General features: G+C 43.2%; 1 protein-coding gene and 1 long non-coding RNA gene across 2 annotated transcripts in view; both read right to left on the reverse strand.

Moving 5' to 3' along the window:
• The window catches only part of LOC146199904 (membrane metallo-endopeptidase-like 1), a 47,875-nt gene that overhangs the window by 6,546 nt on the left and 15,522 nt on the right, over window positions 1-25,807 (reverse strand). Inside the window, exons 7-10 of the mRNA XM_084592226.1 lie at window positions 25,413-25,522; window positions 22,074-22,377; window positions 20,675-20,773; window positions 17,552-17,629 (exon numbers count right to left, since the gene is read on the reverse strand). Coding sequence (XP_084448352.1) covers window positions 17,552-17,629; window positions 20,675-20,773; window positions 22,074-22,377; window positions 25,413-25,522 — 591 coding nt within the window. The remainder of the gene's footprint in view (window positions 1-17,551; window positions 17,630-20,674; window positions 20,774-22,073; window positions 22,378-25,412; window positions 25,523-25,807) is intronic.
• LOC146199905 (uncharacterized) lies at window positions 4,781-15,989 on the reverse strand. Its single transcript, XR_014704777.1, has 3 exons — window positions 15,895-15,989; window positions 8,384-8,442; window positions 4,781-4,824 (listed from the first exon to the last, which is right to left on the reverse strand). It is a non-coding gene; the product is annotated as an uncharacterized LOC146199905 (long non-coding RNA).

Below are 25,807 nucleotides of genomic sequence, written 5' to 3' on the forward strand. Positions count from 1 at the left end.
CATGCCATATATCATACCATACCTTGCACAATACCATACCGCACCGCCCCGTAGCGGGGGTGCAGTGTTTAGAGCGCTGGACTGCTGTGCCAGGGAAGCGGGATAGAATCCCGGGTGCGGCGGCTGCTGTTCGATAGAGTCGAAAAGCAATGTGCCATGTGCTGTGCGTTGTCAGTGTACGTTAAAACCCCTACGTCGTCGAAATTTCTGGAGCCCTCTACTTCAGCGTCTCTCAGAGCCAGAGCCGCTTAATGACCTTAAACCCAAGAAACCAAAACGAATCATACCGTATCATACAGGAAGTAGCAGTAACTGTGGGTGGGTAATGGGGGGGGGGAAGGGGGCGATGTCAAAACTCCCTTCCAAATTGTCTGAAATCTGTATCCCCGCGTCCTCGCCTTCTTTCGGCCGATTTCGCCCTTTGTTTTCGACCAAAAATGTATAACACCCCTGTCAACTATTTTTGGCTCATCACTGCCACCATATACAACACCCTATCATACCGCACCATACGTATTGCACTACACCATACCGGAAACATTCTGACTGCGCCTACTTCAGGGAAAAGGCCAACCCCAAATCTAATTATTCCAGCCAATGGTAGCTCCTTTATTCATTGTCATTTTATTTGCAGATATCTTAGTAACGTAATTAAGTTTTAATCCGTGAATAGTATCCTTATTGGACCGTAATATTTCAGTCTTATTTTTTATACGTTACAGTAACGTCAGCATCCTTAATTGATGTTGATATCCTCGAGGTTATGATGAAATCCGTAAACAGGTTGCCTAGATTCTCTAAGACAACCTCATTACCATCGTTACCAAGATGTCCGGTTACCTGGTCCATGCCACCTGTTTCCCTTCTGACTACTTCTATGGCTCTTACTCCTGCCTACCTTCTAAGCGAATGCGAGGCTGGTGGTTAACATCTAGATCAGGCTGCACCCCTAGCCCGGTTAGTATTTTCAACCGACACTCAGAGTTGCTTGTGCCCAGTAAAAAACGGCTCAGTCATACCTATCCGCGCTCTTTTGTGCGCAAGGAGGTTGCTCTGGCACTGCGTCTTTACTGCGCGCAACAGCACGCCATACTATACCATACCTAACCACAATAAAATATAACATACACCATGGTGTATCGCACCCATTCCGTCTCACACCGCAATATTTTGTAGCATGTCGTTGTGGGTCGTTGCTATTGTACAATACCGAGTCATACCAGAAAGGAAAACCTATGAAAGCGTGTAGCATGGAGTAAGCGACGACAAAGCAGTGGACAACCAAATACGTCGGCGGGATATGAATTAGGAAACGACAAGCCCTTTAAGTGCAAGATTTTTTGGCCTCTTTTCTCAAAACAGTAGCATTCACAGAGGTATTAAAGAAGAACAGTGGTTACTTACGTAGTTTAGAGAGTGATACTGTTGCTCAAAACACTGAGCCTTCAAAACCTATGAAAGCGTGTAGCATGGAGTAAGCGACGACAAAGCAGTGGACAACCAAATACGTCGGCGGGATATGAATTAGGAAACGACAAGCCCTTTAAGTGCAAGATTTTTTGGCCTCTTTTCTCAAAACAGTAGCATTCACAGAGGTATTAAAGAAGAACAGTGGTTACTTACGTAGTTTAGAGAGTGATACTGTTGCTCAAAACACTGAGCCTTCAGTGTTTTGAGCAACAGTATCACTCTCTAAACTACGTAAGTAACCACTGTTCTTCTTTAATAACCTTCTTCTTTAGTAACCTAACCACAATAAAATATAACATACACCATGGTGTATCGCACCCATTCCGTCTCACACCGCAATATTTTGTAGCATGTCGTTGTGGGTCGTTGCTATTGTACAATACCGAGTCATACCAGAAAGGAAAACCTATGAAAGCGTGTAGCATGGAGTAAGCGACGACAAAGCAGTGGACAACCAAATACGTCGGCGGGATATGAATTAGGAAACGACAAGCCCTTTAAGTGCAAGATTTTTTTGGCCTCTTTTCTCAAAACAGTAGCATTCACAGAGGTATTAAAGAAGAACAGTGGTTACTTACGTAGTTTAGAGAGTGATACTGTTGCTCAAAACACTGAGCCTTCAGCTTCAGGGCATCGAAAGCGACACTCGTCCAGTAAATACTGTATGGATTGTAAAATTTTCTGGAAATCGAGAGATTGATACCGTCAACACAGTGCCAGAATGTGGGAAATAAAACTAAACCTTGAGGTTTTGTTCAGGTCGCAAGTTTGATATGGCCAGAATTAGAGCGTCGTACTTCGTACGCTGCTCCTATCACTTCATGCTACCGGTTCATAATGAACGATAGATGACAACAATCTATCAAGATTTTATATAAGGTATCCGGGCTTTCTGCTGAACTTCGAGTTCTTGCTCGGATTTCAAGGCAAGAATGAGCAGAGTTCCTGTTTTCTGTCATGGGCTTAATTTCTTCAGGATGCCTTATGAGTAAGAAAATATCTAGTAAAGAATATGGTAAAATGGTGCATTGTGTATTACTGCATTTCCAGCTATGTATATTTGTGTACTTCTCTATATTTGTCTGCGGCAGGTAAATAGTTTAACATCAACGTTACTTTTATGCGTGCTTACATAGGGGTTCTCTAGATACTGAGTGGCTATTTGCAATGATGCCTACATGCGCTGCTAAATCAGTGTATAGTTACAAGTCTACCATAGGGTTCTGGCATAATTAAGAATTGCGACGACGCCGTTGGCAGTTTCAAGGCATGCTACATGTAAGAAAAGCACCGGGAAATACTGCCCGGAAAAGACATCCGGCGAGACGATGCCCAATCCCAGGGATATGGAACATTCTGCGAAAAGCAAAAATATCAGAAAGATTGTGAACGATTGCGCAAGTTGACATATACAGTGACGATGTCGCTGCGGTTACTACGTTCCCGGTCAACGGCCGTCCCTCGTAGCCGTTTCAACTAGCTCAATATTTGTAAACACAATATATTCGAGATAGATTAGATTTCACACCCTCGCTGACTCACTCCTTTAATGTGTTTTGTGTGTACATAGAAAAATAAACTTGGATTGCGCCACAGCCACAGAAGGAGCGCTTGCATAAAGTAAGGCTAAAGGCGCAGATCCTTCGCAGTTACTAAGCCAAGACCAGAAAGGTAACCACACCGCCATCTACATTGCGCACTGCGAGCCTGGCAGGATAGAATGATCCAGTAATGGCTCGATGGACGTTAAACAAAAGAATATGAAGGTGGCATTCTTGAAAACTGCGTATAGCACATTCCGTCATCCTTTTCCTGTTCTTTTTAACCTTCGCTGCTCTGCATATAAGTGATACCTAATTTGCATCGGGTTCTGATGTTTAAAATACTATATGCAAAAAACCTTCTGCGCCGTTTCTGTCAGGCCAGCTGGTGTCCTGCGAGAGAAATAATGCGTCTGACGCGTCCCGTAGGATAACAAATTAAAGACATAAAAAAACGAATGTATCCTGAGTGGAGGACATATATAGGTGGCGGGTGCTAAAGCTTTTTTTTTTCCTTTGGCTTTTTTTTTTTGTTTGGTTTGGGTGTTTAGTTTAGCTCTGATTAAACCTGGATGGAAGTGGAAGATTCTTTTGCCGGTTACATTATTTCTCTATCACTCTGTATCAGTGTAGGACGCTGCATTATGGGAGCGCTACATTACAGTATTTCATTAGGCTCAGCTTTTAAGGTTATGATGCGAGAAAGTAAGCTACCAGGCCACATATAAAGTCCCACTTTAACGAAATCGTATGAAAAAGCCTGCGTGTCCTAGGGGTAACGCGAAAGCAAACGGTTCTGGCAGGCTAATTCTAATATCCCCCTCCCATATCAAAGGAGCGACTCGGGTTGGCAGCTCCTGCCCGTGGCATAGGCTTAAAGTCAACTGTCATCTCAGACTGATTCTGATGTCACGCTCCCACATGAGAGGGGAGGTCAAAGTGGGCGCTTCTGGCACCCACCGACACTAACGCTGAAGGCTCGAGCTGGCTGCCGTAGTGAAGCTTCCGTTTCAATGAAATGGAGTGTACTTTGCCTATTGGACGTTGTTTTGCTGTAATTAGCTAAATCGTTTCAGTTCTAAATAATAATTTTATTTCAATAATAAACTAATTGTCAGCCCTTATCGTCAACTTTATCCATTTCTGTGATTACTCATCACCACCCTTCGCTTCATGAAGCTTCATCCTCACGGTAAACAATCATCATCAGCCGACTGTGTGTTGGTTCCTCGACGCCAATGTCCGCTGTGCCATTAAGCTTCGTCTCCTAGCTCACATTATACATTTTGCTGAATTTTTAACTATGAACAAATATAAGAGCAGAAACTAGTCTGAATCAGCCAAAGCGTTTTCTGATCTACGATAGCTTTAAAATTGCATGCGCCTTCTGTGATTTCAGTAACATATGGAACAACGGTAATTATTCTCAAGGCACTAATACATTCAAGCGATTTTGCTTGCTCTTGGAGGAAATTGTGCGATAATCATGCATACAGAGGCTAGGGACATTAAAGCATTACTTTTTTCTTGTTTAACTGAAAGTCCACATCTTTGTTTATTGCGTAATCGTTAATAAGCGTTTGTTTTACAATCGCTGCAATCAAAAGCTCAGCAGTTCCGCTATTTTTTACACTACACACAAAGGCTATCATTTGTCTTCGGTTATTTCATAGATAACAAGATGGACAGCAGATGAGAAGTCTGCATATTACTTATTACTGCGCTCCAACGTGAAAAATAACTCTTAAAAGGGAGTCTTACCTTTCGCTGGCTGAGGTCGGCACGGAATGGTTGAACATCCCCATAGGAATCACTGTACGCGAGTATGGGCAAGGAATAGATCAATGAGCTTAAACTATGCATGATGAAAAGAGAACAGTCAGAATAAAAATTACGAAAAAATGAAGAACTGATCTTACCTGCCTTCGCAAATGTTTGAATGTTTTGTGTCATAAAAATTTCCCTAACTACTGGAATATCCCAGATTACTAAAAATAGCCCACCACAACACTTCTGCGAGTGTTGCGACCAAAATCACATAACTAACCGAACTTCAAAAACGTACAGTTGTCCGCAATTTAAGGTCGTTTCATTCCAAAACAACATGCTTGGTTATTTCTAGCCATCTGCTTGTCCGTTCTGGTACCGAAGACTTCTTTGCTTGAGACTGTAATGAATAGTAGTTGCCAGAATTATAACACAGTAGGTTTATGCACTCAAAAGCAATAAAGGGCTCAGAATGCTGCTCAAACTGCACTGTCCAGCATATTTAATAAAAATAAGACAGGAGCCCCAGTTTCCAGAAGAATAGAAGACCACTAATTGCAACTCTTAAGACTGGCATTAAAAGAATAAACGGTTTGGTTTGCTTTGTGGGGGTTTAACGTCCCAAATCGGCTCAGGTTATGAGAGACGCCGTAGCGGAAGACACCGGAAATTTCGACCACCTGGGGTTCTTTAACGTGCACTGACATCGTACAGCACACGCGCGCCGCTTTTCGGCTGCGGCTGGGATTCGATCCCGCATCCTTGGACACAGAATTCGAGCGCCCTAACCACTGCACCACAGTGGCGGGTAAATAATGAAATGAATAGAAAAAAATTCCTTCTTTAGCAGCTGCTGCTCTACTCTTCTAGAACAGTCATAATTCTGTCAAGGTGCCTACGCCTGTCTATTGTATGCGGTAATTGTTCTATGAGCCAAATTACGCTACGGGTAAATTAGATATCCCATGTGTAAAATGCCCCTAAAGGGCACAATGAGGATAATCATGTCAAAATTTCTATGTTAGCGAAACTTCATAGTATGATATTTTTTGCCTCTGGTCTGGCTTTTCCGGTAGCAAAATACGTGTTTATTGATGATGTATTTATATTTGAAGTTGAACTCGGTTTTCTCCTATGTCGTCAGAAGTTAAAAAAGATTTTAAAAATTATGACGGAAATGTCAATACGAATGCCAACAAGCGTCGGGTGGTGTGGTCTAGCATCTGCCGCAGCGAAATCTATCGTTGGCCGGTGCCATGGCTTCGTTTCTATTGGTCACGGATCCTGTTCTCATGTTCGACAACGGCACTTTTGCGATGAACGTTTGATTGCACTGCAACGACGTTAGCCATGCAAAGTGTGGGATACGTTTTTGGGCTAAATTGGAGGGGTGGCATACCAGTGAAGCTACCGAATCGGCCGCTGACGCCGCCTAGCTGCCGTCACGAAGGATGAGTAGACTGCTAAGTAAGGACATTTTTGAACAGTAGCGACGGTATAACACGCTTTGCGGCTGAAGGTAAGAAAAGAACCCGTGACGTATTTCGCGAAATGTCTTCCTATTTCATCTCTGTGGAATTCCGAACGAAGATGACTATCGCGCAACGCAGCCCCGAGTATTTACAACTGCAATATGCTAACTAATAAGCATATCATGAGCGCCGCTGGTTGGCAGCACGCATAGACTCTAAAATACCGGTTATGTTATGATCTGCCAGGAAACAGTGTTTAGAGCGAGCATCAAGGCCATGGTGAGATGAAAACAAAAAAGAGAAAATTGAAAATTGAGATATTCTGAGATACATATCCGTGTGATCCGATGACTACCGAAGATGTAAGGCATCGGAGACGACTTCTAAATACCGCATGCGTATATCGCGAATATCTACCTTCCATTGCAGACCAAGATACTTTGTTAGCGAGTTGGTACTTATTCATTATTAATATAAACAGCGCGAACACGAAGACAAAGGACAAGATACAAGGGGTTGTTTTACGTGACTGTTTCGTTTTCTTCATGTTTGTTTTTCTGGGCCTTGGAGTAAAGGGCTTAGGTTTAGTTGTGAGTCAGTGCTTGTACTGTGGCTTTCTTGTATCTGGTCCCTTGTCTTCGTGTTCGCGCTGTATATATATTAATACTTCCATTGCAGGTTTCAACGCTTGATGAAAATAAGGTATCCGAAATATAAGTAATATAGTGCAAGTAGCTAAATTATCGGTCAACGCACTGAGGTAAGGCTCCGATGAGCTCCGGATGAAATCCTTTGAAATTTTGTTCGTTTTTCTTCAGCCCTATGTTATTTTTTCTAAAAATTGGCAGTGGGAGTTTAAGAGGCCATAAAATTTTCCACCCTACCATTAATTAGCGCCAAGGAATAATTTAGGAACAGCATGCGTGACAGCTAGTCCCGTTATCATCCGAATTCATTTTGAAAGAGAATTCGATATACCTATGCTGTGTAATTTTATACCGGATTTTTTAACGAAGGCATGAACGTCGCTAAGAAGAACTTGGCTGTCGACTGCTGCTAAACGCTTGTGAACCATGGTACATCTAATACGACACCACGCAGAAATGCAATGCTCGAAGCGCCGAAAATGAAGCGTTCACACTGAAACATGTAAATAACAAAACAAAGCTGGTCACCTGCGGCACGACCATGAGTAGAGTTTCTTTACATTTCAACGTTTACGTCGTGTTTTTACCACATTATTTGCGAAATAAAGTGAACTAGCATTCTGGAAACTAAAATCGCTTCGCAAATCATGCTTGTAACAGTAATTCACATTTTTTGGCGTGCAATATTCCTTGGAATGACTACGGCTCCCATCGCGTTCATGGCTCTTATGTATTAAATATGGTCTTTTGAGGATTAGGAGCTGGTTTTATGATACACGGTACCTTCAATTTAATTTCAGTGTCGCAATAATGAATACTCCAGTCTTTCAATTTCTTTTTTGCTTGCTTGGTTTTTAACAGCGTAGTTTATAAAATCGAGGACATATTGGAACTGTGCTATTGCAAGTTAAAACACTATTGATATTCGAGAGCTTAATGAAGTTCCGTGCTATATATAAAACAAGTTCCGCCTTAATGTGTGATCTTAGGATTTCAAAGGCAATATTAATGCAGAATTCGCACAAGTATAGTGCATAAGAATCCCACATGAAACAGATATACTGCCCGGTTTGCAGTGAAAGAAGTCGTGACAGGAATTTGTCGCAAACAAATGATCAAGGAAAAAGAAAATTCTCATTTTTTAGAATCCTGCATAGCTTTCTGACTTCGAAAACTTCGAAACTCACCAACCGTACACACGAAAAAGTTTGCATTCTTCGCTGTAACGCAGGCAATAAATAGCAATAAGTTGTAAGCAAATAGTGACAGACAAATGTTCTACATTTTCACGCCAAGACCAAAAAGTAATTATGAGTCTGTTTAGATTCGATAACCCCTAATGCTATCAAACATAAACCGTGTGTTCATGGGAAAAACATAGTTTTTAAAGGAGGCCAGTCAACTTGGAGATAAAACACAGCCATTTACATTTCGATACTATATTGATGTTCTAGTTTACGTCCCCCAAAAGCGCAGATTTACTCACAGACAGCGTCATGTTGAGGTTTGTAAAGGCAGTCAGAGTCAAAAAGGGACGACGCCATTCTGCAAGACGGAATGCGGCTTAAGTTACGCGAGCAAACTGTAATGACCTGATTCGTAGTTTTTGCGATGAGTAAAAGCAAAAAAAAATTTATTCAGGCTCGATTGAAGTAACATTCTTCTACGATAAAACGCCGGTCAATATTTGGGATAGCGTGAAGTGTCCAGAAGAAATACATGTTAACGCACCCAAACTGCATTGCAGTCAGCTCATATTTGAAGCGAAAGCTTCACCACCCTATAGGTAAAAAAGTAGCATATAATAATAATAATAATTTCACTTTCAAGTGACCCTGAAAGATACTGCGTCCTTCCTTTCTTATAAGCCACGTTAAAATTGAAGCTTATCATCACGCTACCTAAAGAGGGTGTTTTCGAGGCACTAAATTTGACGTTGAACCTGATTTATTTTATATAGGAAAGGAGAGGCGAGGTAACTGTCTCACGTGTTTTCTGTGGACACCGCAACCGCGCCGTAAGGGAAGGCAGGAAGGTGGGAGTGAAAGTGGAAAGAGAGAAAGAGGAGCCGTAGTAGAGGGCTACGGAGTAATTTCGACCACCTGGGGATCTTTAACGTGCGCTGACATCGCACTGCACACGGACGCCTCTTCGTTTCAAAAATTTGACGTTGAATTGACCTTTACCAAGTTAGACGTTGGGCGCAGTATAATTTTGGGTGGACACCACGCAATCGTGAACGCCCAAATTTGACGTTGAATTGACCTTGACCAAAGTAAGTGTGGGCGTTCAGGTTTGCGTGGTGTCCACCCAAAATTATACTGCGCCCAACGTCTAACTTGAACGGAGCCCTACGTTGTGCGATGTCAGCGGACGCTAAAGGCCCCCAGGTGGCCAAGATTACTCCTTGCCACTCCATCACGGGACTTCTTTCACTCTTTAGCTTTCCCTTCCACCTTATTTCCTTTCTGCATTGTAGCACTACAGCACTACTACTCGCATTCTCCCAAAAACTCAATGTCTGAAACAAATTTCTGGTGTCCACAGAAAGCATAAATATGCGGCGCATTTTCTTTCCTGACAACTAATTATGAAGTCGGAAACACATCCAACTCCGGCTGACCTGCTTTCGTTAGATTCGTATCCGACGTTATCACCAATCAAAGCATTGCTATAAGAAGACCATCTCCCTAAAGCGCATGGAATATGTGGTCTGGCAGCATATCCGGCTGATTAACACAGCAAAGTAAAGTGTAATAACTGAGACACAGAAAACAAACTCCTAATAAGGGAGTAATTACTCAGTGACATCCACCCAAGCACTGCCATACAGCTAAAAAGGAAAGCTATAAAAGTTTCTCTGAAACTTCGTAGTTAAAAAAACGAAAAATTCGTCCTGATCCGGGGATTGAACCCGGCACTACCGCCATTCTGGGGCAGTCGCTCTACCGACTGAGCTAACGAGGAATTTTTTTTCTGACATGCTTTTATTATACAGAAAGGGTTATGTACACAGACTATTTACAATTCCGTCAGCCATTGCTGAGATGCGCCACAGATGACACAACTTTTTAAAAGGCAGGCAAAAATAAGCACCGTGTCACCAGCGGAAACCAATCAGGTTGAAAGTCATTTTCATCATAAGTGTCCTTCAGTTGCAGCATCATTCTGCTAAAATGGAGTCTAGGTGGAACAACAGGTTCAGCGTTGCGATCCGACATGCGTGTCTTCCACAAGCTATGAAGTCCAATAAGGAAAAACATGTCATAAGGTTCGTAATCAGATTGTAAAACAGCAAGATACCGCACACTGTACGAATTTAGAACAAAGTCTTTCTTTAGAGTTCTTTGCAGCACATCCCAAAAAAATAATTGCGTCTTTGCAATGAATGAAACAGTGCTCAGTTGTTTCAGGCACATCACACAGACGGCAGTTTACAGAAGATACAAAAATATTTTTGCTATGAAGCCAGGTGTTAACAGGTAGAGCTTCGGAGCGTAATTTAAAGAAAAATGTTTTCGTGCAAGGAGAAATCTGCATTTTGCGCACCCTTTTTAACACATCATGACCTTTAAAACCAAAGTATAAAGAACGATACAGTGGTGGCGGAAAAAGCATTGCTATCAAATCCTTGTATAGTATCTTGCGCGAAACAGAATATAACTACTCATTCGAGAATCGTACTGTCAAAAATCTCACCGAAGCATAAACTTCCTGCATAAATCCTACTAACTGCGGGCGGGCAGTAAAATCTGAAGAAACCACTAAGTCGGGAAGCAGATTCATAAAATTAACATGTAGGAATGCTCTAATAATCAGATGTGAACAATCACGTAAAAAGAAGAAACGGGCAACTAACTGCCTTACATACAGATGCACTAAGCCGAGCCCCCCTGCACAAACAGGTCTGAATAGGTTGTCACGTCGAATCGGTTCAAAATTGGATGACCAATAAACGTCGCAAATATTCGGTGAACGCTGGATGTAATGCCTAGCACAGTGGAGGACCTGAAGCACATAATAAAGTTTTGTCGCCAAAAACATGTTGCAGGCCTGAGCCCGACCGAATATTGAAAGCCGATAGGAGACAAATGTATTAGCATAAGGCTGGACTACTGGAACGCGCTCTTTCCAGTAATGTGAACTTTACTTAAATGCTACTGTGGAACGCCTAGATATTTAGGGGGCACACATGACCATTCAACTCCTGCATATAGGGGTGGTGTTGAGCCCCACGAACCAAACCAAAGGCCGGAACTCTTGGAGTGATTCATCTGAGCACCAGAAACAGCGCCAAATTCTTCTATGCTGGATATAACTTTTTCTACGCTTGGTTTGTCAGTGCAGAAAAAAGCAAGATCATCCGCATATGCAAGCACTTTAACCTCATTTCCAAGGAGAGGGAAGCCATGGATACTACTGTTATGTAAAACACTGACAAAGTGGTTCCAAGTAAAAAGCAAAAAGCAGTGGAAACATCGGACAGCCTTGCTTCACAGAAGAGTTTATTGGTATGGAGCTTGATAGGTGGCCATTTACAATTAGGCGAGTCGAACAATTTCTATAGCAAAGTTGCATCCCCTTCAGTACTACAGAACCAATGTTCGCTCGTTCCAGAAGAGAAAACAGGAAAGAATGACGAACTCGATCAAATGCTTTTGCGAGGTCGATCTGAAGTAAAGCAACCTGATCATGAGAGCAGGAGCACGATTCGAAGATTGTGCGCACAATATGTAAATTACTTTGTATGGCTCGGCCCCTCAAGCCGCACGTCTGGTGAGGGCCAATGAGAACCGACATTGCGAACTGTAGGCGATTTGATAAAATTTTGGCGAAATTCTTGTAATCCACATTTGCCAGTGTGATTGGTCTATTGCCTTCCACTGAGCGTAATTTTTCTTCATGAGTACTTTTTGGAATTAGGACTGTGTGGCATTTTGTAAAAGCCTCGGGAAGGGTTTCTAGATCTAAACTTATCGCGAATACATCTAGCAGGATAGGAGCAAGAACAGTTTTAAACGCTTTGTAAGTTCAGAGGAAATGCCATCAGGACCAGGCGTTTTTGAGAGAGGTAATTGATAAATTGCCACTTCTACCTCTTGCTGCGTGAAAGAGCTACTAATTACAGAACAATCATCTTCAGATAAAGGGGTCATCAGGGATGTGAAGCGCGAGATGTCAGAATTTCTTACAGGAGGAGTGGCACTAAACAACATTGAGTAATAATCCACGAATGCGGACGTAACCTCATTCGTACTCGTAACCAATGTGCCATTACGCATTAATCCCGGAATCAGCTTTGCAGTCGCATGATGACGTCCATCAAGCAAAGCTTGCCGCGTCAGCGTTCGCAGTGCAAAGCACGCTTGACACGAGATCGAATTTAGGCACTCCTTTATCGTTCCGCATCATGCCTTTGTAACTCACTTTTGACACTTCCGTATATGATCCAGGGGATTCACATTCTAGCTCATACAGGTTAAAAGTTTTTGTTAAGTGTCTTCTCCTGATGTTTCCTGTAGAAAGATTTAATTGAGCCAAGTTCAATTGCTATCGCACGTACTTCCTGCTTGAACATTTCCCAAGCGGCGAACAATGGTAGATTTCTGGAAAAACATGAGGATGGCTAGCAGATCAGATGGTAGGGCGAGAGCGAATTGATCTATATCTCGAAGTAGGAACGGCGTTGGTCAAATATTTAGGGGAATCTCCCTAGGTGGAGTAGATTTCTAATAAGAGATTAATTACTCAGTGACATCCATTCAAGTGCTGTCATACGGCCATAAAGCTTTCTCAGAAACTTCTTAGTCAAAGAAAAATTCATCCCAAGCCAGCCGTCCTGCTGAGCTCAATCGGTAGAGCGACTGCTCCTGAAAAGTGGTGGTGCAAGGTTCGATCCCCGGATCAGGACAAATGTTTAACTATGAAGTTTCTGAGAAAGATAGCTTTAATTTGTAGCCATATTGCTACGCTTGGATGGATATCACTGAGTAATATTGCAGTTTTGCAGTGGTCTTTAGTTTTTCTTCTCTATTTTCTCCTCTTTCCGCACGAGGCAGCAGAGTTGGCTCAGCTACAGAGCCAGTATCAGGCCCCTGCATTTTCTTTTCCTTCAGGGTGGCTGCTCCTGGCCCTACGGGGCTGGGAATGGTAGGTCACAGCCGCTTAAGTCGAAGGGGGCTAGCCTGCCACAGAATTTGCATCTGTTGTAGGCCGTCGCTGAATCAGCCGCCGCTTCGATGGTGAACGACGGCTGTTGCGATGCGCGTCTTTCTCTCCTTCTCCTTTCTGTACGCACAAGGCAGCAGTAGTGTCTCAGCTACAGAGCCAGTAGCAGGCCTATGCCTTTTTTTTTTCTTATTCCTACAGTCGTAACAACAATTTTTCTTTTCCTTCCTTTTACAGTCGCAACAACCACACCTCTGCGAGGGGCGTGAGGTATATCGTATGCAGGAGCAATGCTAATGCTTTCACATTGCTCCAGCGCAGATTCTGCAGGGCTGTTGGAATTTTATTGCGTAAGCATTGTATGACTATGGAGATGGGTTTCGCATAGGTATGACTTTGTCGGCCTGTAAAAGAGGCACGAGTTGGTGCCTCTTAATGACGGTGCCAAAGCATAGAACGTCAAGAAAAGGTGTGCAAGGGCAAAATAGTTGATATGGTTGATGTGGTTGAATTCGGGAATTACTTAGAGCCAATAACTATAATTATTGGTTCGCCCCGATGGCGTGGCGGAGCGGTTCCGGCGCTCGACTACTGTTCCCAGGAAGGGGGATCGAATCCCGGCCTCGCGGCCGTTTTTCAGTGGAGGCAAAAAGCAAGGCGCCCGTGTGCTGTGCGAAGTAAGTGCGGTTAAAGAACCCCGATCGGCTGAAATTTCCGAAGTCCTCCACTACGGCATCTTTCATAGCCTGAATCTATTTGGCACGTTAAACCCCACAAACCAAACGAAATAACTGGTTTACAGAAAATGATACGAGCAATGTCTATCACACTTGTTCCGCGGACAGCTTACCGCGCCTTAAAGGAAGGAAGGGAGTTAGATAGAAGTGAAAGTGGAAAGAATGAAAGGGGTGCCGTAGTGGAGGGCTCCGCAGTAATTTCAACCGCCTTTAACGTGCACTTACATCGCACAGCACACATACGCCTCTTGGTTTCGCCTCCATCGGAACTTAGAGGTGCCAGTTAAGTGGTTCACAGGAAAGGAAAGGTCCGGTATCTGTCACTCGCGGAAGAGGAACGATTTTGTATATCGAAACATGAATGGTACAATCGGATAGAGCATCAAGGAAAGATCTGCAAGTGACAAAATGGTTTGTGAGGGTTAATTAGCTAATAATTAGAGACAGGTAAGGGCTTTATAGAAAAGGAAACGCCCAGTATCTATGACTCGCGGAATGCCGCTGGCGCATCTCGCGGACAACATAGCAACGGTTAGGCTTACGCATTTCTCCAGTGCAGATTCAGCAGTGTTCTCGGAAATGTTTTTAATCTACAGGTACTTCATATCTCCACAAGTATATAACATTGCCTGGCACAATTACAGACAGCCTTCCAGTTTACTGCCTGCCCTTTCCTTCCACCGCCACAGCTAGCCATATGGCTCCCCCCCCCCCCCCCCCTTCCACTTGTTTTCAAAAGCTCTTTACACCTTCGTGTCGTCTAGACTCAGCTGTCATATATTTGAGGTTCGCAGATGCCAGTAGAGTAGTCGCTGGCTGGAAACAGTCTTTCGGCTGTGTTTCCTTTGCATCCACAGACAGCCAACCGCGTCTGACCATGATTAATCGAACTTCACCTCCGTTAACTAGGCAATCTACACGAGTCTACCCTGGCTTAGCAACGCAACATAACAAGCATACCAAAACTTTTGCTCAGATAAACGGGCTTAACCGAGCTGTGCCGCAGCCATATTTTTTTTTATCCTTGGACACAACTGGCAGTCTCAAGCGCACTTATATTGCGAACATTTGGCTGCACAAATGAAGGAAACGTGGTGGGAGCCGCGTAAGGAGCATCCAATCCCCGCCGTCACTTTCACGTTTTTTTAGTTAGCTACATTTCTTAATCTAGGGAACATCATCTATGCTTGCATATTTCAACACTTTCTGTATCACAATAAAGAAAAAAATAACATGTCTAGCTCAAGTGGAAGACATTGAATATTTTTGACAGGTGGTTCGGCGAAATCTGTTCCCAACCAAAATTTATTAACCGACAAAATTAATATCGCGTATGGCCTCCTCGCAACACTTTCAATCCGTAGAATGTTTTATCTGAATGGTGTCAACGCCACAAATCCGACGCATACAGAGAAACGGGAATTTATATATGAACCTTTACTGTCGATATGTCATGTTGCAGGCTTCATTATTCACACCTACGGAGAAGTTAGTGTGTTCACTGAAATATTTATCACACAGTTCATCCCTCGTGGGGAAACCAAATTGAACCTATAGAGTTCGTGGCCATGGGCTGAGCATCGAAGCTTGCTGATTCCCAACTAATACGGAGAAAATGCTCGTTTAGGAACGAACGACCATGTAAAGCATAGTAACGTAGATAAATTTTAGAGGTAAAAAATACACGAGAAATCACGGACATCTATTTTGAACGATTGTGTAGATGTTGTGATTAGTGTACATGCTGATTGTTTTACTGCTTACAGACTTCTATTTTAAAACTCCTTCGAGATTTCTCTGCGCGGTCTGATCAGCTAAGTTATAGTAAGACGAACAATGCGTGCAATAAATGCCTATTTGTTAACTGAGTCCTTAATGCAAAATAACTGATCACTTTTTCTGATCATATAATCTGTAATCAGTACAAAACTCATCGCGTATACGAAAACGTGAAACTTACATAGCCAAATATGCATCTTCCGGAACAGTAACATGCGTGCCCACAAACCAAAAACAGATTTACTATTTATATTTTACGACAACTTTCCTATGCATGTCGAAAGACGAGTGGAAAACACTGAAGCAACTGTACCTGGTTTCAGGCACGACGTATTCCCTCGGCTCTTTCCACCGTTCCCCGACGAAGGCTCCCACTTTCAGCAAGGTATCCAGTGGACTGGTCAAGCCACTCAATAGTGACTGCACCTGGAAACAGAGAAAATCATAGGCTGTGCAACTGACACTTAACACTGAGTCTCGGGAGCCACACATGGCCAATATAGTCTCGATTTGCTCCAGGTGAGGAATTTCTAGCAACAAATATGCTCCATGCGGCATTTAGGAACACCTTATATGAACAACATTTAAGAGCTAACCATAATAGTGGCTGTCACCAGAACCAGGACCGCAAATATCTTGCACGCACATCCATGACGGGATTGACTGTGGCCACTGCTTTTCTGTTCTATACTTCCTACATTATATCCTGCTGCAGCCACTGAAGATAATGTAAGGCTGCAGTATGGAACAATAAATAGCCCGTATACTTCCGAAATCCGGCCTCGATAAATAAGCGTTTATATCAATAATACATCGACACGATATCAATGCTGCTGAAGACAGTACAAATGGTGTTGTAAAAAGACGAACTCGTAAGGTATACCGGTAGTAAATAACCTAGCGCATAAAATATAATTGTTGGCTCATGGAGGACTCTTGCAGAAGACTCCATTTCAGGAAAAGGATTCTTTCAAAAATTACACGTTATATCAGTGCAATCAAGTACGTCTTGATATATTACGAACCTTGGAGAAAATCACCAGCACAGCCCGCGATAACATAGACATTAGACTAAAACCTTAAACAAAAAGTCCGAACTTCGAGTTCAAACACCGCGGTAAAGCATTGAAACAGCTAATCATAAATCATTACGTTATCAAATAATATCATATCCGGAAATTATTAGCAGAACACGCTCAACTTAAACTGCCGAAGCGAGGGAACATCTGTCAGTTCTTAAACTAGTTCTGAGGCCATCACCGCCCAGTGTACTTCCCGTAATGGTAAATTCATTGTCTTGCTGCATCACTTATCGGCGCGTACGCTGTAGAGCCACTGGTCCCTAACGTGACACGAAAGATGTCCGTACACGCTTTGTTCCATACGAATTCTTTTCAAATGACGTGATTCTCGAAGCATGGGTCTGAGAACTATTTTTCTCCACTAGTATGATGCTTTAAAAAACAAGATTGCAAGGCTAAGCTGGTGCATGTAAATGTGATGCGATGTGTTTAAAATTTGGACACTGGGAAGCCACCCCTGGTAAAAGGCAGATTACCAAAATAATTAAAAAGCAGATTATTGGTGCGAAATTCAGCTATTAGCTGATTGTTCGTCCCATCTTTCGTAGTGCTGCAAGCAGTTTGTACAACACCGAATACTCACCTCGAAAGTATTTCGGTAGTGTTAACCCATTATGAAAACACATAAAAGAGTAAATATTTCTTCAAGCATCTCAGGCTGTGTACAGAAGATGCAAACAGCGCAGGCGGACTCTGATACTAAGGCTTACACCGCCACATATATATGACTTCACCATTTGTCGCTGAATGCCATTCAAAACAAAATATATTCCGTTGGTCATGAAATAATTGGCTTTATGTTTGGCTTGAGATTCGACAGGTTCCCCCAAGGTGTTTCTGAAATTCAGTGAAAAAGATACGAGCTGTTAGAACAGGACGATTACCCACCTTGTTAGCGTAGCTGATCACATCATTGTGGAAGGACTGCCGCCGAGGAAACATTGTATACAGGTTTACTGTTTTCGCCTGAAAAAGATAAATGATTGTGCTGCCACTGCTGTGAAAAAATATTCATCTCGTGTACACTGAGCTGACAGGATTACAGAAAGGAACTGGCTGACGCCCGTGTCACCATATTTGTATATCTTAGGATACCACTGACATGGTGCCATGCGTCATGGAAAACTGCCGCATGAAAGGGAATTCTAAAGAAAAGGTTTGGAAATAGCGAACAAACTTGTTAAGACTTTTTTTCACAGGCGTACTTTCTTTTGCCTTGGCTTACTAGCTTGAATAACTTTTAGCTTGCACAGCTATCATTGCCGTTATTTAGCATGACTCTACGACGGAGTGCAGGGGGAAGTAGCCAACGTTTGTAGGTAGAGGGTGAACACAGAAAACCTTTCTTCTTGATGTCACTGTATATGATTAGTGTCGTTAGTCTCCACCATCAATTACATGTAAGCAAACATATAACTCAGCCGAAGCCAGTCCCTTAAACAAAGATGCTAACCACAATGTTACACTTCTCCTGTCACCTACGTCAGTGAGACAGTAACCCCTGCTTCCAACCACTGCCGTCGCGTCATGTTAGCCGCCTCAAGCAGTTTTACAATCCTCTTGTCGTCTCTTCCCCGTGAGTGGCCAGAATAGCGGCTTTTTCACGCCTGGACATTGTGAGGAAGACAAAGACCACAGAGAACCGCGGCATCTCTATCGACATAGCTGGTCCCCGGCATCCGTCTCTCGCGCCGAAGCTGCGACCTGCGGCTGGTAATTGCTCCCTGCTGTGACAGAAGTACTGGTAGCGTTAGCCGTCGGACCAAGTCATTAAATCTTCTTTCCACCATCCTGATTGTCTGAATGAAATACCTTAACGCCAGCATATCTAAGCGTCGCCGCTGAATCAGGGATGCATGCAGCCCACGTTTCTTTTCTGCACTTCTAGATGGAGGGATTCTGCCTCCCTTGATATGACTGCCGCCGTCATGCGTTTACCTCTTGTATCAGTAGCCCGATCAAGAGAATTCTGCCCTGTCAAATCACAGGGGCTCACACAACTTTCAACCTATCATGACAAGGTTTTTACCATTAGGAGCACTTGCGTTCTCTACCATCATGACTTCAGTCGTTATGTTTGGGAACGCAAGTGCCTTTTACTTTGTCAATTTGGGCAGTTTGGCGAAGGAGCTACGGCAAAACCAAGCGCACAAGAATTTCGCTACTTGAGGCATTAAACAATTAAAATCCCCTGCTGATGCATCCCGATTGTTGATTGAGCCTTCGTGTATTTGCTTGCCATACTATATTTGTAACGTTACATGGCATGATGTACGGAAGATGCAATGAATATACCGGCACAGTGAACAGGCCAAGAGCAAGAACTCGCAAAGAGCATAAAATGCAGGAGGGAAGCCGAAACACTTGCCTCAATTTGACGTCACTCGCATTATCCTTAGCAGCATCGATGGCTCCTATGCCGCAAAAATAATTTTCTAAGCAGGAAGAGAGAGAGAGAAAAAAAAACTTTTATTGCAAAAGAGTGTGATCATTGAGGCATGTCGAAAGGTGCCTCTGCTCTTTTCTGTCCCGTGTGCTTGTTGGTAGATTCGTTGGTATTGAAACACTGCCAGTGTTTAACTGAAAATTTTGGAGCTCATATGGCGTCAGTGTGGACAGCCATACCTCCAAGCCGGGCGTCTCCAGCAGCCGCCACTGCCCTTGCCCTCCTGGCTACACCGCAGCAGGGACGGAGGACAAACGCACCGCGCCTACCACAATCACTGCAGCAGTCTCCACCGCCCGGTCTCTTGTCTACCGCGGCGGTGACGCACGACTTGTGTGGCATTGAGGAGTTGAGGAGAGAAAGAGAAAGAAGTGTGTATGCATCCACGGAGCTGGAAAAGAGGTACTGCTCCTGAATTGCGCTTGTTCTAATCGCCTGCTTGCTTGCCTGCATGCTTGCTTGTGCGACCGCGCTGATGAAGAGGAAGCAGTATTGCAGAATTCTGAATAAATGCTTGTACTCCTGGGCTGTCGTTCGCTGTTCCTGTTGTTTGTTGTGGCCTGAGCTAGCGGAGCAGCATTGGTTTCTGGGAACAGAGCCCTGCCATTCCGTAGAGACTTCATAGTTTATTCTGTATATCTTAACGTTTAGCGCAAAAGGTTCCATCTTGACCAAAATTGATGGCAGCGTTCTCGGCGTTGGAGCTTTGAGCGAAATATTCTGAGTATACATCCAGCAGGGGGTAGCAGGCGAGTGACGTGGAGATGCGCTGGTTTATCGGCGAGAGTTTTAACGTCTTGATATGACATGAAATGACAGAGTCAGCAGGAGCTACTAATCAGATAGCATTCAAATAATTGAACCCTCCAGAACACTTTGCGCGCTACTCCGTGGCTACGCGCACCCATTCATACAGCTTGGCTGAAGCGGGCTTTAGGTGAAAGCCCGGTGATTTTTTACATAAGTTGTAGCTTACGGCTATGTCCCAATGCGTGCATACAGAACAGAAAAAAAAGGTTAAGGAATTATTGAATAAGCCAGTACAATAGGGGACGTTGGCTAACGAAAATCACAAGGACATACCCTAGGCCACTGCAATAACGCTGTTGAGTCGAAGTCTTCAGGTGAATTTAATTGTGCCGTGATCTGCATTACGAAAAAATACACTAAGGACGACACCACGTCGGTCTAAGTTCAGAGAACTGCCATTAAATGGCAATAATATTCGTTTCAATATCAGCAAGGGTTCGACAAGAAATTCCGCACCTCCCCGTTAGCTGGTTCTTACCAGGTACAACCGAACATCGGTTTTGTATTAGCCTAAACACTATATTATCCAGCACTTCAACAACCTAAGCGACAAATGCTTCATTCAGCGTGAAGCCTTCATACGCGACACGTTCAGAAGTGCATACCAGGAAACAGTTTCTTCGACACCGCTCACAGGAATGGAAAGTATTCGGCACATATCGATAGTAAGGCTTTCTCGTTTCGTGCACTCCTCACTGGAAACGTTGTTTTAATTTTTTTGTCGATATCTAGATCCAGATAAAGACGATACTTACCCTAGCCTTGAATATACGTCTCGTCCAGTTGTCAAAGTAGCCCATCTTGACCACATGGTCGATGAAGGTGCTCCGGATTTCTTCCGACATCACATCAGCCTATAGAAAGCAAGCCGCATGTATACACCAGGCGTCGCTATGTAGCTAAGGTTTTCAAAAATATAGTTTGCCCTAGCACGTGAAACCGATTCAGAGATGTTCACAGTTGCCTACGCTAATCTGTACTATGTTTTCATTCAATAACGTTAATTAGTGGAGACTAATTACCTATTTTATTATGAGAGAAAAACTCTCAATGCAAAAGTTGGGGAACTCGAAAAACGGCTGGGTACGTTGTTTCCACCAATTTATCGTTTACGTAAATTGATGTCTTTACCGAAAAGACACATGGCGCAGTGAAAAACTTCGTCACTGCGGCGTCACTCTTAAGCCTCGAGACGGATCCTAGATAACAAAATTTGATTTTGTGAGCTGTGCTCTCTACGATGAAGCTTGTTGTACGCAGTTGGCGACTGATATAAAGTAAAAGCTGGTAACATGACAGCATGTTTGAAGGCCTATACATAAGGCGGCATAAGTCGCAGCATGATAATAATGCCACAAACGCAGCCAGCCGTTTTAAAAAATCTACAACTATTGGGTTAAAACTTTTTTTCGGAAGGCAATAATTGAAAAAATAGCTCGTATTTGCCACTAGACATCCAATGAGTGCGAAGTTAAGTCCCAAGTAACGTCAATGCTATTCAGCAATATACACCAATTAGTAGACTCATACAACAGTTTAATTTTACGAAAATAGTTTGATCACAATAATAATACTAATACAATGTAATATATACTACATGAAAAATGTCTTCCTCTCAATATGCCATCAGCCCACTCCGGCACATTTGCAGGTAATGTCGTCCATCCAAAATAAATGCAGCCCTCATTGTCCTAACTTCCTCCTTCACGACTGATTACATCACAGCCATTCGGTCCCTTAGGAGATCGGCTGCTCGTCCAATGCATTCATCTGCGGCTCTTTTAAACTAATAATCTGCGTAGCACTCTATCGAGAGTCTTGTCACAGGAACCCCTCCGGCTACATTAGGTTGAATCCGACGCATTGCCTTGTTTCATATTCGCATCGGTATATATTAGCGCTAACGGATAGCTCTCCAGAGTTTTAATAAGCGTTGTTCAGGGTACCTTTCGGTGTTTAATGCATGATCACAGAGGAAAGAATTAGAGCATGCGCATGCGCCCAGAGCGCTTCGCTATTACAAGTCGACAGCTCCTCCGTTCCATCTAAGCATTCCTGCATGGGACGGTGAACATGTCCCATGCAGGATACTCCGTTCACATAAATAAAATGGAGAGCTGTACTACACACGTGAAACGCGAACAGGTCTCTAACCATGAGCTCTTGAAAGAGAGCAGTATGATTGATATTCTTCGCGTAGGCCACGATCAGCAAGCTGGGAAATAGGCGGTCGACGAGGCGCAGGCAGACGCGCCACTTGGGCGGTGGCGGGCGGACGACGACTCCGAGGGCCGCTGCTTCGTCGATCATCCGTCCCACACTGGGTGGGAGTAGTCTGCGCCGCACCGTCTTCGCGGCTGTGGCGAACAATGCCAACTCCCAGAAGGCCTCCTTGGCATCCAGAAACGGAGAGAGGAAGACGGTGACGTGGAAGCCCACGTACCGGTACACGTTCTCGCTGCTCGCAACACGCCGCGCACGAATGCGATGCTTAGATTGGGATAACGTCGCGGTAATAAAGTTTTAATCTGTAAGCGGCGTTCAATAGCATCTGTTTTCAGGAGTGGTTCGGCATTTGCGGACACTTTTATCTCCAATATAATGAACAGGGGTGTTTCTTATATATCAGTATAAATAAGGAGGTTTCCGCCGGAATGTTTTTTTTTTAAGAAAATTTTTTTTTTAATCTTGATGGTGTCACTAAATGAGCTGATATAATCGAGTGCTCAGTAATTTAGCGAAGCATGGCCGCAATGTATAGATCAGTTTCCACTTCTCCTTGGCGGCTAATTTTACTGGATGATAACAGTTGAGCACTGTTTATTATTCTTAGCTATAAGAATTAAAGTGTTTCTGCGGGACATCAACAAACAAGAAACAGCTAGAGACACTTAAAAGGACTAATAATGAGTGAGGGTGATGGCACCAATTTCTGGCAGAGTAACCGCTATTTTCCGAGCTCTGTTCTCAAATCCAGGAGATGTAGGCGTTTCCAGACAATTCAGTTCGCACTTACCAGCCTATGGAGCATGTGAAGCTCTCAACGCTTGAAACTGTTTTGTCTGTTCGGTTTATATCAATGTGAAAGCATTAAAAGATTATTTCGGCGAGGGCAAACCACCGACGCAAAATATAAAGCCAAAATTCGAAGCCAAGACTGCGCATGTAAACCTTACTGCGGTGAAGCAGTACGTCGTAACGACAATTTGGTGATTCGGAAAATTTGCGAAGGCAATACAGTGAAAAGGGAATTAGTCATGAGGACATTATTGCAAAGAAGCAGTGATAAGGAAACTAGCGACAAGAATAGTAGGGAGAAGGTAATTAGTTATAAGGAAATAAGTCATAATGATTTCAGTGATAATAAAATTAGTGGTAAGAAAATTAATGACAAGAAGGTAAATGGTAAGGAATTTAATGACAATGATGTTTCCGCATTTCTCTAAACCGGGTTACAGTAGCGATCTCAAAGTTGTTTGTTAAACGCCATGCCGGAGGAATATCAACAAACTTTCATTCACTGCCCCCCTCCCTGCCAATAATCCCTGTTAGAATATATTTACGGACGAGCAAGGTAGAAGAAGAGGGCAGTGGCACGGGCAGGAGCGCTCGCGCTTGTCCTGCTAACATATTCACTGAACGTCATCTCACGCTCATCCAACATCTTCTCTCTGTCCTTTGTGCTCCTGTTTTCATCGGCTTGCCGCTTCGTAACAATATCATCATCATTATCACACTAACTATCACCACTGCAGGACAAATACCTCTCCTGTATCTTTACAGTTAGGACGGTCATACTGCTGTGTGCTCTTATCACCGAAAACTTCCTCATCTCATTCGCCAATCTAATTTTCTGCCTCCCACTGGTGCGATTGTCTCCTCTTAAATCCGCTCTGTCACCGTCAGCGGTCATAAGTTATTTTGGTTTCGCGCTACGTGTCCTGCCCTGTCCATTTTATTCTGGCTAGAATGTGATTAGTGTTTGTTCAACAAATGCTCGCTGCATGTTTCCTATCCCTTGCAGTTACACGTAGAATTTTTCATTTTATAACCTTCCTGTCATATTCTACTTCAGTTCAGCAGTTTTCTTTAACCAGCACATTTCTGTCCCATAGGTAAGTACTGGTTAGATACTCTTCTGATGAGGAGTTTCTTTCTCTCTCGCCTTCTCTTGATGATATTGAAATGTTGCGTTGCGCCGCCCTGCGATGCACATCTTAACTCCCCCTCCGCTGAAATAAAGGCAACGAGTTCCAAACAACTTAATTGAATAGCCAGACTCGGAAGACGAAAACCTAGATACATTAAAATCACTGGAAATACCATGGTTGTGAAATGTCATAATTTTAGCCTGCGGGTCCAATTGCGAGTGTGCACCTTACCCTGTTGTCAGAGAGGTTTGCAGTGTTTCCCGTTTCTATCTTTACCGACGTGCCGCATCCCTATCTAGCACCAGTGCCTCATGAACGATACCATACGTGGTTGGAGGTCAATTTCTTCTTTTCCCGTATGCTTCAACTGTTTTATTTTTGTATGTACTAGAACTTTAAGGAATTGGGGTCCTTCTGGCGCGTAAAAACTAGCATCCGACTGAAACACTCTGAAAATTAGTGTTGTGGGCCAGCCTAACGGAGCTAATAAACAAAAGTGGGAACGCTAGAATAAATATACATGGCAACTCTGGACTAACGGCGGATGGTTTACTAAAGGTGACGATCATATTAATAAAAAAATGCACCCGCAGTGTGATCGTGAACCCTTAACATGAAACGTTTTCTGCTTCTCGTGCCTCATACTCCCGTGTTTAGTTTCTTGGCATCACCAACTTTGAAAAAAAAAACATCAATTGTTAGTTTTGCCTATCCTGTGTTCTTCTTTTGCTGCTATTTTAGGTGTCCTCATTGTGTTTTCGGTTATACAAACTAGCCCACACGAATACAACGATTAACATAACGTTGTCAGTTCAACCCTTTCATGACGAGAATACTTAATTTGTCCTCGGCAATAAAACGTGAACGTTGTACTTGTTCATTGCCCTTCGCCGTAGTTTTGTAGTGCTGTTTTTTCTTTATTTGTGGCGACTCCTTCCCGCTTTTTCGTTTTTTCTTACGGAAATGGGAAGCTGAACGATCAAATATTGTGCTTTATTTTGTAGCCTACGCACAACAAATATATTTATGTCCTTGAGTCGCCCCTAATTATCCATGAATTTGATTCCTCTCCTTTTCTTCGCGTGTCTTCGCGTGTGCCAAAAAGAAAAGAAAACCTGCTGCTGCTAAAAGATTTGTTCAGAACTTCAGGACTTCAACCTGGTCACAAAGGTTCTCCCGCCAAGGGCACTATCACTGCGGATTTGGAGTTTAATTATAGTCCTCAGTGAAAACAATGTTGGTAGTCTGAGTGCTTGTGGCGTTGGTATAAATATTCTCTTGTTCAAGAAGGATTTTTATTTCAAGATTATTACCCTATAAGCGCCGTGTTTAACGCACTTACGCTTTTGTCAATAGGAGCGTCTTGATCGTGTTAAGAAGTCCCTCGTTTTTCAGAAGTAGAGGCTTGTTGGTGTTGATGAAGCCCTCGGATCCCTTTATTGCTTGTAACATCTTGAACGAACGAATGCAGAAAATAACACGGACAAATGATATTGAGTTGGGCTTCCTTAAAGAGCGTAGATATATTGTATTTGAATTAAAAAATCAGTGACCGAACAGGTGCCGATCGTTATGAAAGGGAAAAGGCAGTGACGTCAATGCTAGGATTCATGTCCGGAAGAAAATTGTTAAGAGACCTCCACGGTTCAATTGGGTGCCTTTTTTAAGGTGCTATACGATTTAACAGGGTGCGCAGATGATCAAGGTTAGTCTCTGACCAATCGTTGCTTTTCAGTA

The sequence above is a fragment of the Amblyomma maculatum genome, chromosome 2, assembly GCF_055883805.1.
Source record: "Amblyomma maculatum isolate TAMU_Amacu chromosome 2, ASM5588380v1, whole genome shotgun sequence".
Taxonomy (NCBI): Eukaryota; Metazoa; Arthropoda; class Arachnida; order Ixodida; family Ixodidae; genus Amblyomma; species Amblyomma maculatum.